At 39.6% G+C, this 14,865-nt stretch overlaps 1 protein-coding gene across 1 annotated transcript in view; it reads left to right on the top strand.

Annotated features, from left to right (window-relative positions):
* cadps2 (Ca++-dependent secretion activator 2) overlaps positions 1-14,865 on the top strand; it is a 244,423-nt gene that overhangs the window by 191,959 nt on the left and 37,599 nt on the right. Inside the window, 3 exon segments of the mRNA XM_038705806.1 lie at positions 7,066-7,222; positions 11,569-11,710; positions 13,172-13,291. Coding sequence (XP_038561734.1) covers positions 7,066-7,222; positions 11,569-11,710; positions 13,172-13,291 — 419 coding nt within the window.

The raw sequence follows: 14,865 nt of genomic DNA, 5'->3' as shown, positions 1-14,865 counted from the left end.
TTCAGTCATCCTCTGCTCACACTCAGCGCCCCATCAGACTTCATGAGTCACTGCCGACTGACTTTTTGTTACCTTTGTTGTGTGTTTCATGGCCGCTGGATTGTTAAACATCTTCTTCCTTACTGAAAAACATTACGTTTTTTTAATATGTTATGTTATGTTGCACATAGGTGTGAAGGATTTCCCCAAAATATCAGTTTTCTAATTTTTTTATTTTGTAATTCTGATTTAGGGATGATTGAACTGAATTAAGTAAAGTAAGTAATCAAGTGTTGAACCGCCAAATGTTGCACTCCACTTCGTTATCACCGCTGAACGAAGTATGTAGCCATGCCAGCCGGTTTGGAGAAGATAAAGACACTTACAGTCTCGGGAAAACGGGAGTAGATTTTGCAGAGAACACCCAGAAATGACCGTGAGTTAAGTTCCCCCTGACTTCAGCCCTGATCCTACAGTAAATACATGCAGAATATAACAGAAGTGGTGTTTCATGTACGGCGTTATCAAACCATTGTCAAAACTGAGCTTGAAAGTACCTTATTGACCTTGAAAACTAGTTTGACAAAATAGGTCAACGGTCACTTACTAGCCTTTTAAAGAGCTAGATGCGGACAGGATGATAAAAGTCATGAAAGCTTTAGAAAAATCTTGTAAGTAGACCTTGAGTTAAGATTACTTTGTCAAACAAATAGGAGGTCTCTTGTCGAATTTTTAAGTTACCTAGTCCTAAAGCTGCAGCAGGGTCAGTGTCATAATTAAAAATTCTTCATTTAACCTCAGATATCCAGATGTATTTTATTTTTTAGAGCAATTTTGCAGAGAGCATGACGTTCTGCAGGTTTTGCAGGTTTGTTGACTTGATATCAAACAAGGATGAATAAACACATTTATTTAATAAGAAAAGAATTGGTAGGTCTGTGAAAATAGAGATCAAAACAGCAATTTGATTGAAAATATAGATTGTAAATAACCTCTCTGCTCTTATAGAGTGCTGTTTGGTGTATAATTATTTTTCTTTAACACGTAAGCAGTAAGGTCACTGCAGCAGTAAATAAGAAATACAACAAACAGAAGAAACAGGATATATAAGTTAAATAGGATTAATAAGGTTTCATTAAAAAAGTAGTGTTGTCCTTTTTTCATGAATGTTTCTGCCACTGTTCAGCTGACCGTTGAAAGGATTTTATCACTGAGTGACGTTTCATCTTCAGGTTGTTTTTGGTGAGGACAAAGAGCGAAGTATTCAGATTTGAGTTTCTAGTTTTCTATTTTTGGTTTATAGGGTCAATGGTCAATTGGGTTGTTTCACTACCTACGCAGTCATTTCAGTTCTTTGCGATCTAAATCAATCTGTGGAACTTGAAACTTGCAGATAACTAATCCTCAAAATTTAATTGAGACTATATTTTTGCCAAAGATTTTTTATATTGTTTTAATACAGTTGAGAACAGGAACTGACAGTTTTAGCTGCCATGTTGTCAGAAAAACCAGCCTGTGACAAATGAAATGAAAAAAAATATTGTGTTTCTTTCGATTCTCATATCTGACATGGGCAGAACCACCTTGCACCAAAAAGTTTTAAAACTCCCCCTGGATGCAACTATATACCACACAGTAGAAGTAACACAACACTTTTTTGAATTTAAACATTATCTCATTTTAAATTGCAGTAAAAACAATATAATTTCTTAGCAGAAGTCAGACTGTGGACAGCTGAGAAACCACAATTTCATTATGGCAGATCTGGATAAATACATCTCCGCCCATTCTGTATGTACAGGCACTTTATTAAACTATATGGTCTTGGTTTATTGTGTTCATCAGTAGTTCTTTGCCTGCAGAGAAAATAAAATAAAAATCTGTGAGAACCAGATGAACCAGGCACATCTGCTTATGCAGACGCACAATGTAGTAGAGCACAACTGTGACTTTCTCTCTCAGCTACCATTGTAATAGCAGATCATAAAATGTATGACCCAATGCTAGTGTTGCTAGAAGATAACATATTAAAATCCTTCACTTGCGTTTTAATCGCTTTTTTCTACCGTACGGAGAGCTGACCGTTTCCTTTAGTGCCAGCGAGAGGAAATCTTAATGCTACAGCGTAGTGTTGTAGTCGAGACCCCCCAAACCAAGTCAAGACCAAGACTTTTAGGGGCTGAGACCAAGTCGAGACCAAGACTGAGGGAGGGCGAGACCGAGTCAAGACCAACACCAGTTCCCCACATTACGTGACACATAATAAAATGTGGAAGGAGATCATAGGTACTTCTGATCCACATCCTATAAAAACATCCACATACAAACAGAGCTGAAATCAACTTTAGCGTCTTCAACACTCCTTTTCCATGTTTACCATCCACTCAACACTAGAGCTGGGCAAAAAAAATCATCATTCAATATCTGTAATTAACACAATAAATGTCAAATCATTATTTCTTTAAAATTTAACGGCAGATGGTAGCTGTGGTTTTAAACTATTCTTTATGGTCAGAATCACTTCACAAATTATGATACAATCTTATTTCAACAAAAATGCACAAGTTAAATTAAGTAATATGTTTGTTTTTTTTTCATTTACAAAATAAATTAAGTGCTAATTCATTCGTGATTGATTTTATGTCCTGACAGTTGCTAACAGTAACTTAACTTACACATTAGCTACATCGCTGTATGTGGCCTGTCTCCTCATTGCTTATCAGAAGCAAAAATGTAGCTTGGGAAAAAGTTATCACAACATGCCCGGTCCTCACACTCTAACTGAAACATACAGTATACATACGTAAGCTTGCTAGCTTTGCTAACGTCACGTACACACAGCTTACTTTCTTTATGCTTTCTTTCTAAGTGGCAGTAAAGATTAATAACGTGGTCCCAGCTGTCTCCGTAAGGTTGCACTGCAGAATTTACAGATTGCAGTGTGTTTTCTTCTGGACGCTGTCTGACAGATTAATTCTTTATGGTTTAGACAGGTAAATGTTATTACGAAGATTTTGCTGACAGCCAGCCACATCTTCTCCTGTCTCCCCCATTCACTTTCTTGGAGTGCGTGTGAAGGAGGTTAGGAGGGGTGACAGCTGTTAACAGTAACAACACATTTTTAATTAGCACTTATTGGTTGCATTTGAAGCAATAAGTTTAACATCCAATCAAAGTAAGAATGTTAACAAATAAATCAGACAATGCAAAAGAAATTTATTGATATTCCCAAAGTCATGGTCTTGACTGGTCTTGGAAATAAAATCCGAGTCCTCAGTGTCCGAGACCGAGTGCAAATGTACTCGGTCTCAACTCACCTCAACCCCATCTGTCGCAACGAACACTGTGAGCCAGTAATTCTATCTACATTAAGGCTCTCATGGCCGAATTACCTCCTAGTTATCTAATTGGTCACATTCATTCCCTTCACCTTCATTCAGTTTTTTGGCTTTGAAAAACCCTCATTGTCACCTTTGCTCCGACAATCTTCTTCGCCTTCAATATGCTCTCTCAGAAATATGGAAAACATTCAGTAATTTCTCTCTCACATTTTTGTTGAAGGGAGGATATGGAGGAACAGATGTCCTTGGTGGTGCAATAAGTACATTAGCCCTTTACAGTGCCAACACTCTTCTCCTCTTAAAAAAAAAATGGTTGTAAACAGGCTGGAGCTTTTAGTCAGTAAATCACTCTGTTTATTTGTTAAAATTTTCTCCCCCATATCCCTTTAATTCAGATGTAATCCCCTATTCCAACATTTCATTTTTCTTTCTTTCCTTCTTCACATCTTTCTTCCGTTCGTCTCTTTTACCTCCCACCTTTCCTACTTTAAGCTGTTTTAATTATCCTTTTTCAGTTCTTGTCCTTGTATCTCCTGTTTCTCTACATCTGTCTCTATTTTCCTTCAGTCCTCTGCTGCTTTCTTGTCTCTTTTCTTCATTTCTTCTTTGTCTTTCTTGATGGACTGAAAGAGTTGTATGTGTTGAAGAACCGTCAGGCTGGTTTGTTGTCAGTAAGAGGAAATGAAAAGATGCGTTTGAAAAGATGAGTTGTCCTGCAAGGCCACGAGTGCGAGCTGCAGCTATGGTGTTTCTCTTTTTTCCCCGTCTTACATCTCAGCCTCTTCTTCCTCCATCGTACACAAATGCCGACCTTAGTGCATCAGCGTATGATTCAAGGCTGGTTGCACTTTTCTCTCAGATGTCCTTTAGCTGTCAATAGCAGCAATCACCTGAGCAGGCTCACCTCTGTCCACTAGAGAGCCACAAAGCCTGGATGCAACAGCACCTCTGCTTTCTTTTCCTCTTAAAAGCAGCCAACAGTCTAAAGGTGTAAAGATATCTCGCATATGCCTCCATTTATTTAGATTTCTGCAGCTTTTAAGAGGTCATCTGTCTTAATCAGATCAGGATCAGTGTTTGCTCATCAAGACCTTTATAAATCACCATAGAGTAACCTATAGAAGTAATTTGCTCCTGTTGGATGTTTTATGTTTTATTGTATACCAACATTATAATAGTACATGCAATGTGTTATAATACCTTTGATGTCAAAGTGAAAACGGATTTCTACAAATTGATCTAAATTCTTTACATATATAGAATGCAACATGTTTGCATAAGTATTCAACCCCTTTAAACGGGACACACTGAAATCATCACTGGTGCAGCCATTTGGTTTTAGAAGTCTCATAATTAGATTTATGGCAATCACCTGGTGCAAAGGGTTTAAATTGATAGTATAAACACACCTGTAATCTGGAAGGCTTTTGGTGGCAAAAACTCTACTGTGAAGACAAGGGAACATGAAAACAGGAAAAAGGGGATTAGAAATCAAGGGTCAGGGGACAGGTACAAGAAAAATTTTAAAACACTGAGCATCCCTTGGAGTTAAGTAAAGTTACTGATTAAGAAATAGAAAGACTGGCACAGGTGTAAATCTACCTAAAACAGGCCATCCTCAAAAACCTGGCTGGCCAAGCTAGAAGGAGACTAGTGAGTGAGGCCACCAAGGGACATGACAGCTCTCATCAGTTTGTGTTTTCAACATGAGAATTTGAATTCACAGTATGTTTGATGTTAAAAAGGAAACTGACAACAAAAAAGGACGTTTGTTTTCTTTCCAAAAATGGATGATTTTGTCTTTTCACATTTAAACATGACGATGAGGAGTGATAATAAAGCAGAAGACAGTTGACTAACTTCAGTTGGCTTTACCATTTTGGCCTTGATAACTGACGAATATGGTGGCGAGCAACAATCCAAAATGTCAGACTTTAAACTGGACCCTCAGAGACCTGTGAGACATCTACAGTGGGGGAAAAAATTAGTTGATCGCCTGCTGATTTTGTACATTTGCCCACTGACAAAGAAATTATCAGTCTATAATTTTAGTGGTAGGTTTATTTTAACAGTGAGAGACAGACACAAAAAAAAAATCAGAAAAACGCATGTCAAATATGTTATACTTTGATTTGCATTTTAATGAGTGAAGTAAGTATTTGACCCCTCTGCAAACCACTGTTGGCAATCACAGAGATGTTTCTTGTAGTTGGCCACCAGGTTTGCGCACACCTCAGGAGGGATGTTGTCCCATTCCTCTTTGCAGATCTTCGCTTAAGTCATTAAGGTTTCGAGGACGACGTCTGGCAACTCGAACCTTCAGCTCCCTCCACAGATTTTCTATGGGATTAAGGTCTGGAGACTGGCTTGGCCACTCCAAGACCTTAATGTGCATCTTCTTGAGCTATTCCTTTGTTGTTCCCCATGACATGTGTTTTGGGTCATTGTCCTGCTGGATTACTCATCCACGACCCATTTTCAATGCCCTGGCTGAGCGAAGGAGGATCTCCCCCAAGATTTGACGGTACATGGCCCCGTCCCTCGTCCCTTTGATGCGGTGAAGTTGTCCTCCATAAAAAGACCCCCAAAGCATAATTTTTCCACCTCCATGTTTGACGGTGGTGATGGTATTCTTGGGGTCATAGACAGCAGAGATCTTGCAGTGAGATCTTGCATGGAGCCCCAGACCGAGGGAGATTGACAGTTCTTTTGTCTTTCTTCCATTTGAGAATAATCGCACCAACTGTTGTCACCATCTCACCAAGCTGGTTGGCGATGGGCTCGTAGCACATTCCAGCTTTGTGTAGGTCTACAATCTTGTCCCTGACATCCTTGGACAGCTCTATGGTCTTGGCCATGGTGGAGAGTTTGGAATCTGAGTGATTGCTTGCTTCTGTGGACAGGTGTCTTTTATGGAGGTAACAAACTCAGCTCGTTACTTGTATAAAAGATACCTGGGAGGCAGAGGTCCTTCTGATCGAGAGGGGGTCAAATACTTATTTCACTCACTAAAATGCAAATCAATTTATAAAATTTTTGACAGGCATTTATCTGAATTTCTGTTGTTATTCTGTCTCTCACTGTTCATGTAAACCTACCACTAAAATTATAGACTGATAATTTCTTTGTCAGTGGGCAAACGTACAAAATCAGCAGGGGAACAAATAATTTTTCCCCCCACTGTAAGAAGTCCGAACGACGAAATACATCTGTTGGCGTTAAGAGCAGTCAGCTATCAGCAGGACAACATCATTTCACTGTGCTTCTCAAAACTGTTAAAAATCACTGTTGGAACGATAAATCTGGACTCTTGTCCATGGGGAGCAAAAGAGGATGTAAGGTGACATTATGATGGAGCGACAAAGTCTGCCTAGGTAGGAGGTCTGGGTAGATGGACGGGACACCGAAATCATGGACTTCAAACACGGGAGACTGTTTCCCATTTCCAACAAACTGTCAATGTCAGTTTCTGTTATCCATGACCGTGGTAATTCCCTAACCTTAAACAAGTGGTTATTACTGTAACCATGACGAAAAAGGTCCCCTAACGTTTAAAGAGTAGTGCCTTATTTCTACGACCACTAGAGGGCGCTGTCAGTTGAACGTAAACTAACTAATGGCATTTGCTGAAACAGCTGATCTTGATAGAACACATGTTCTTTGTAAAAACAACTTTAGTTGTCATTAGACCTTGTCTGTGTTCAAAAACTAAAACTGTTCATTTCTTTTGTCGTATCTTTCTCAGGCTTTCTCCTGGTGGCCGGAGCTGATGACTGACCATGCAGAGAAATTTTTGTCTCTGTACAGAGCCGACATGGATGCCGCGCTGCAGGTCCAGCCTGTCGACTCCTGGGACAGCTTCCCATTATTCCAGCTCCTCAACAACTTCCTGCGAGCTGACCGTGAGTCTCATTTTGTCAGACGCAGCTGTGCTTTAAGCTGAATGCTAAAGTGTGTTAAAGGACAATTCTGGTATTTTTCCACCTCTGTTATTCTCATGATTTTGGACATTCTGACTGTGGTTCTTCTCACTCTGCAACTCCATTGTAGAGATTTGGGAAAAATGTCTCCAGCAAAACAAGCTACTATATATCTCAGGAAAAAGCAAAAACCTTCCAAAGCTTTCCAAATAAACTAAAATTTAAATTCACAAAATGAAAACTAAATAAAATTATAGGATCAGTCAACCACCCCTTTGCGTCGAAAGGAGCCAGCTGAGGTGGTTCGGGCATCTGGTAAGGATGCCCCCCCAGTTGGACGTGCCTGGGACACGGGTGTAGAGATTGTTCACACTGGTCTGGGAATGTCTTGGGATCCCCCAGTCAGAGCTGGCTAATGTGGCTCGGGAAAGGAAAGTTTGGTGTGCTACCCCCGCGTCCCGACCCCAGATAAGCGGTTTAAGTTAAAGATGACGATAAATTCATTGTTCTGTTTTTATACAGATATATATATCTGTATATATATATATATATATATATATTATTGTTCTGTTTTATACTGTGTACCTTTTTTCCTTCTGTTGGCATGTCTTGGTACAGTCGTTGTTGAACAGGCAAATCTCAGAATGAATTCCTGCTTGTTTCATTTACTGGGTGGACTTTAGCGAATGAAATTTAACATAGAAAGTTTACCATGATTTAAGCTGTTGACAAACTGTGTGTCAAACACAGTTCAGTGTATAATTTCCTGCTGTCTGCAATCACAGCTTTACTCTGCCAGTTTCTGTGGGCTCTGAACCAGCAAGTGTGTGCAACAGATCAGATCATCCTACACACACAGACACACACGCACAGAGCTGCTTCAGATTTTATCCAAATTAAATTTGGTTTTCTCTCTGGTGGGTAATCTCCACACAGAAAGTGAAAGATCCAAAAATCCAAAAATCTCTTTCTAGTTTTACGCTGCTTTTCTTCATTACCTTCGCTCCCCACGCACGTATATACTCCAACTGAGAAAAGGACATTTCGTTTATTATCCCTGTAGTGTTTACAAGTACAATGTACACCTTTAAGAGGAAGCATTTTGCAGCTGCAGTTTGAAAATAAAACTTTAAATGATGCACATAGAGAAATTGGACTGTTGCAACAACAACTTAATTCTAAGATTCACCTGTACAGGAATTAAAAATACACTAGAAATATGAATTACCTTTGCCCACCTCACTGCCAACGTTTAGCCATGACTCCTCACTGATACCTTTTTAATTTCTTTTCATGCTCTCCTCTCTTGTGACAGTCTGACCTTCATTTTCATGCATCTAAAACTGTAGCTTTTTGGAAGAAAATGCCCCATACTGCACATGGTCTCACAGATAAGAGCGCTAATTAACACCAATGATGCTAAAGAAAACAAGGCTTGTTAAGAGACGAGGTTAACGGCACCTTGCAGGCTCTGACAGCGTGGTAATTAACAAAAGCAGTGGAGAAAACTCTCGAGGCCAGACGAGGCACACGATCAGCTGCCCGTGGTTTATCTTCAGCTCAGTGTCAGCTGACCTGTCTACCTGTCAGCAGGTAGCTGCAGAGATCAGGCTCCTTTTTAAAAGAAATTAAACTCTTCAGGAGTTGTTTTTCATCTTTTTAGTAGTTTCTATTAAAGTTTGACAGACTTTTATTGTTGTAATACCAGTGGTTCTCATTTATATCCGGTAGGCTCAATAACAGAAACACCTTTGTGTAAAGCAGTACAAATCAACTGCAGCACAAACTATTGCCTCCAAAATTATTCTTGTTAAATAAACACCATTTGCACGCCCGACAACATCTGGGAATGCTCCTGATGAGCTGCACTGTGCTGTGCTTTGAGCACAGATCCCACTATAGGACGTCAGGCCCTCATGCCACCCTCATGAAGTCTTGCTCGCCTCATGTAACGGCCCTTTCCTGGTTTCTCCTCCATGCTCTTGAGACTGTACTGAGAGACACAGCAAACATTTTTGCAACAGCAAGTGCGCAATCCTGGAGGAGCTGGACTACCTGTGCAAACTGAATGGGCTGCAGGTACCACCCCATGCTACCAGTGGTGACAAGGACACTCACAAAATGCAAAACTAGAGAACAATCAGTCAATGTACGTATGCAGTTGTAGCCATTGTCATTGCCTCGTGACATGTACAGTGAGCTAAGAAGTTTATTATTTGAGGCAAGAATTAAAAAACGAGAAATAAAAAACAGTTAGACATCTCGTTTGTTTTGGTTGTCTGAAGTAAGGAGGCCATTCCAGGACATTTTTGTTAAATAAATTAGGTTTTGAAGTGTTGTCTTCTGTGGATCTGTACATCTCAATCATTGTTATGTGATCTTTCCTGTTGTTTACTTTTGGACCAGATAATTAATCAAGCACCTCAAACAGTGTTGTTTTTTGCAGTGCACAGAAAACTAGACGAAAGGTGATGTCATGGAAAAATTAGGGAAAAAATCAGTCAGTGTCACTGACACACATGTATTAAGAGATAGAAACTGAACTGTCAGAGCGGGAAACCACTTATTTATGTTATGTGCTTTTCACCATCTCAAGGTCCCAATGGTGTGAAGAAAAAAAACAAAACAAAAATAATTATGGTGGAAATTTTTGATTAAAGTACGACAAACATCAACATGCACTGCTGTATTTCAGGTTGTTGTATTTTGTGACAAACTGCATCTGAATGCTAAGATTTCATTTGACTGCTGGAGAAAAATCATTGTTTCCTCTGTCCAAGCCCTCCTTCAGCTCCGCAGCTTTGTCCCAGAGCCAGCAGAGATTTGGCGAGATGTGAGGCGTTATTTAACATGGCTGATGCCAAAGTACCTCGAATACAGTAACAGACAGGCAGGCAGATAGACAGACAGCCCAAGGGCACTGTTGGGAACAAAAAAACTCAGCATTTCATTGTGTGAAGAACCCACAAATCTCCTATATTTGTGGCTCATATCTATTATATTTTTTCTAATTACCATCCTCTGTTAATGCCGTAATTATTCCAAGTGTCACAACATTATTCAACTTTAATTGGAGTGTAATGAGGCAATAGATGAGGAGCCGAAACACAGAACAAGCGAAATTATAGTTTTGACTGTTTGCACAAAGGAGGCCTTCCCTCTTTTGATAATTATGTCAAAAGTGAGGGGAAAGAGATTAATCTGAATACAGTCCCGATCAGACACTCGGGTAGGTTGGAGTAACAAAGGTTTAGAGTTTGGAAGTTCATTTACAAGCCTTCTCTGAACCTCACAGTGATAAAATATGAACAAACCTTGACTTGTCTATTGCTCACACTTTTTTTTTTTTTATATTTAAAACGTTCAAAAAAATCTACAAAACCTCTACAGTGACCGCCTGATCGACTCTTTGAGGATTTTCTTCAACAAGTGTATTATCTCTCAGTTGTTCTGTAGATTATTTAAATGCTCACTTGATTGTCAGCATGTGAATGCGAGCGGTTGCGAGGGAGGCTGGTTTTACACTCTCTGGAGGGCAAAAAGGCTAGTGTTAATCATGACGGAGCAGAGCGAGAGGAATTAAAACTAATGAAGCCCTGAGAGACCAGCCTGTCTTTGTCTCTCTTGGCTGTGGACTGTTACCATCACTGAGGATTTATCTGTCTGTTTGACAGTCTTTCTCAAACCTACAAGGAGGGGTTTGGCGAGTGTCGGTGGTGCACAATATCACGAACATCTTTTCGATCCTAGAAGAATCTTTGTACAATACAAAACCTAACTCTTATGGCATGCGATGTTCAGGTTTGGATGAGTCTTTCAGGATTTTTAAGCCTAAAATATCTTAACTGAAGCAGAGTTTGAAGCATGGCCTGTCCGTCAAAGGAATATGCCGTCAATGCACACTTGATGTATACTGTGTGTAAATTGGCGTTCTAGTTCATCGCAAAGCTGTTGGATGGGGTTGAGGTCAGAACTCTGTGCAGACCAGATAAGTTTTTCCACAACAAACTGGGTAAACCATTTCTTTATGGAGCTGGATTTGTGCACGGGCTTGTTGCCCTGTTGAAACAGGAAAGACACTTAAATTAATAATTTCAATATTTTGGAAAATTAAGAGGCAAAGAGAACAGGGGAGAAAATGCCTGTCAGCACCTCTAGAGTTGACAGAGAAATCCGAGTGCCTTTAAGAACTCATCAAAAGTAGTTGGGAAGAATCTGGTGACCACTGTTTGACATTTAATCATTCAGCAACGATCTGTGCCTTGAAACGCATAAGGGTTGTGCAGTGTTATCATGTATGGTATTTAAATAGTATTTATTCTCCACAGCTCACTTGTGCAATGGGGCATTCCACAAACACTTGCAGGACCTGTTCGTCCCCCTGGTGGTGCGCTACATCGACCTGATGGAGTCATCCATCGCCCAGTCCATCCACCGCGGCTTCGAGCAGGAGACCTGGCAGTCTGTCAAGTAAGAGTCCAGTGTTAGCTCTTTATTTGTGAGAATTCCAGTAGTTTCTCTGTCCCCTCAAAACTGTTTTCTTTTTTATTCTGATCATTAAAATTGAAGGTTTTTTAAACATCTAAGTTGCATATTTCTATATTTCAACATGTAGTTAGGATCAGTTAGGTCATTTAAATATTGGCTTATTGTTTGTACATTTGTGCAGTAAAATCTCTTAAATTGTCTTCCCCTCATTTTGAGCGGCCTAGAACAAATCGGTGTCTTTTTGCCTCTGTTCTTATCTTCATGCGATTATGTTTTAACACATGCCATTTGACACCCGTAACACTCACCGGACATGAAATACATATACTTTAGATGTGGTAGTCAAAGTACGATAGCTGGGATGTGCCTATCTGGGGTGAATGTAATAAAGTTCCTGTTTTTCTGGAGAATGTATCATCAGTTCGAGCTGATGCTTTGAATACACTGCCCCTTTGTGTTGTGTTATCAAGCTCCTGGTGTAAGTGATGGGTCATTTAATGTCAGATGCAGTTTTGTCAGTATGATTACTAATGTATGAAAAATGTTTTTCTTTGAGGCAAGTTTGTGTATAGCACCTTTTACCAACAATGCATTGCAAAGTGCTTTACCTATAGATATAAAAGAAACACGGGACAATATAAAAATACCTACAAATAGGATTTTAAAAGATTTTAATGAAATAAAAGATACAAATTGGTTAAACTCAGACATATTAAACAGGAGACTAAAAGTAATTAACCATTTCAAACAACAATTATTAAAAAAGAATCTGAGAATGTGGCACTCAATCTTTTTCTCCCCATTTTGAAGACACTAGGATCATTTTAATCACATAGATCCTCATCAAGGTCACAATGTATGTGATGCAATGCTTCTATGTGTATAGTGGATGATTCTATCCAATTTTATCTTTATATGCATTTGAGCTACAATTTCTATTAAAATAGTGAATTACTTCTGATAAGTATTAATGTGTACAAAGATATATTCTTTTCAACACCATATTTCTGAAATAGTCTCCATCTGATATAATTCTGCTATGGCCCTGAACTGAAGAAATCAAACGCTGCACATAACAGGAACAAAAGGAGGCAGAGCTGAATGTACAGCACACACAGCAAGGACACACTGCAGTCACGAACAATGTACTGAGAGCTGCACTGTTTTTTTAAAAAAAAGAGCACCTGAACTGAAAGAAACCGAATGAATGGAAGTAAGCAGTGACTTTTCTGTCTTTTATTGGTGTTTGCTATTAATCAATTAGTGCAGGCAGAACAAGTGGCTGCTATTACACGTTACTATCCTTCTTTGTGTGTGCTGTGGTGAAGAACGGCCACTATTACTGTGCTATTTCTTCTCTTTCTCTTTCTCTTTGTCTTTTATTCTTTTAACATTTTCCTTTTCCGCCCTCGATCAACGTCACCGCTGACTCTGGCCCAGCAGGTCGTTAACTAACAATCTTGCAAGCGTTCCTCTTCCCAAAGTCCCCAGCCTTCCTCTCACGCTGCCACAGATGCCCAGCTTCTCTGCGCCCGCCTGGATGGGACCGCTGTGTGAGAACACGTATGTATAAAGGGAGGAGGGTAGATGTCTGAGAATTTGTAAACAAGAAACATCTCACCTGAATCAAAGATGAAATCCATCAATAAGCCAGCGTAGAGCTCTTGGTCTGTTATATTCTCCAGCTCTGAAACAACTGGGGTGCCTGACCTGTCTGAAATTACATCGCTCTCGATGAACCAGGACATTGTTTTTTTTTTTTTATATGACAGGCAACATATAGCATTTGCAACAAGACTAAAAGTCTACAGTCATACCAGCGCGGCTGTTATGTTCACTACACACTAGAAAACTAATCTGCTAAATGGATTAAAAATGAAGACACAGCATTTCTGTTGTTAGATCCTTGCCCCTAGAGAGCGGTAAAGGATATATCCTCTGTACAGTAGCCATTTCAGTAGCATCTACGACAGCCCTACACAACTGTATGTATCAGTCTCAGCTGTATTATGATCTGTATGCCAAAAAAGCACGTTAGCATGTTTACAGTTTTCATGTTGAAATACTAAATAACATTTCGCACATTAGCATGGTGCAGTGCATTCAGAAAGTATTTAGACCCCTTCATGTTTTTCACATTTTGGTATGTTGCAGCCGTGTGCTAAAATTGTTAAAATTAATTTTCCCCTTGATGAATGTAAACTCAAAAGCCCATAATGACAAAGTAAAAACAGGATTAAACATGCATCTTTTGTTGCTTATATTTAACATTTAAGGTTCTGCAGGGTCCAGTCAACACTTAGATTTAGACCATAGATTTGTAGGAGAAATGGATCAGTTCAGGGGTCTCATTTATAAAAGTGTGCGTAGAAACCTCACTAAAAGTGTACGTGCGCCTAAAAGCCAAAAATGGCGTGCACCAAAAAATATTCAGACTTATAAAACCGTGCGTACGCACACCTTTAAGCAGTGTTCCCTTTATAAATCACCCATCAAACACCCATAGTTGCCTATAAATGGTCAGTGAAACGCCCCTCATTAATATTAATGGGATGGGTCACAGTGGGAATCAAACCCAGGTCTGTCACACCAAAGGCATGTGTTTTATCCACTGCGGCCTCACCACCCAATATAAAATAATATGTACTGACTGCATGCTACAAAACAAAATTTAACTCAGTGGGACACTGAGGTTCCTTTTGGTGAAGCTGAAGCATGTTTGGTGGGTAAAAAACGCACTTTCACACAACGCTTGTGCACTGGAGGAAAAGAGGCACCGGAGCTCCACCTCTTTTATAACCGATCTGTGCGAAGGGGCATCCCTCCTATGAGCAGTGACGTCGCTGGCTGGAGGGGGACACACAAACACACGCAAGACAGGGTGACCAGGGTACTAATTTGGAGCCCCCGTTTGAAAAGAGATTAAACCAAATGCATACCAACCTGTGTTTAAACATTTATTTAGGTTACACAAACAGTACACTGCCAATGAGTTAAAAGAAATATGACTTGTTGTAGGCTAAATGACAAAAGCTGAAAGATTTACTTAATAAAATAGTGTTATATATTTCAATAATGTGTTTTTACAAGCAGCGCATCACATCCACACGCTGGCGCACAGCGTTTGACTCGATTAA

This window comes from Micropterus salmoides, unplaced genomic scaffold (assembly GCF_014851395.1).
Source record: "Micropterus salmoides isolate LMB-PRFRI ecotype aquatic unplaced genomic scaffold, ASM1485139v1 Ms_hic_scaffold_8, whole genome shotgun sequence".
Classification (NCBI taxonomy): domain Eukaryota; kingdom Metazoa; phylum Chordata; class Actinopteri; order Centrarchiformes; family Centrarchidae; genus Micropterus; species Micropterus salmoides.
The sequence above is the reverse complement of the archived record's forward strand: the minus strand, read 5'-3'. Positions and strand labels throughout refer to the sequence as shown.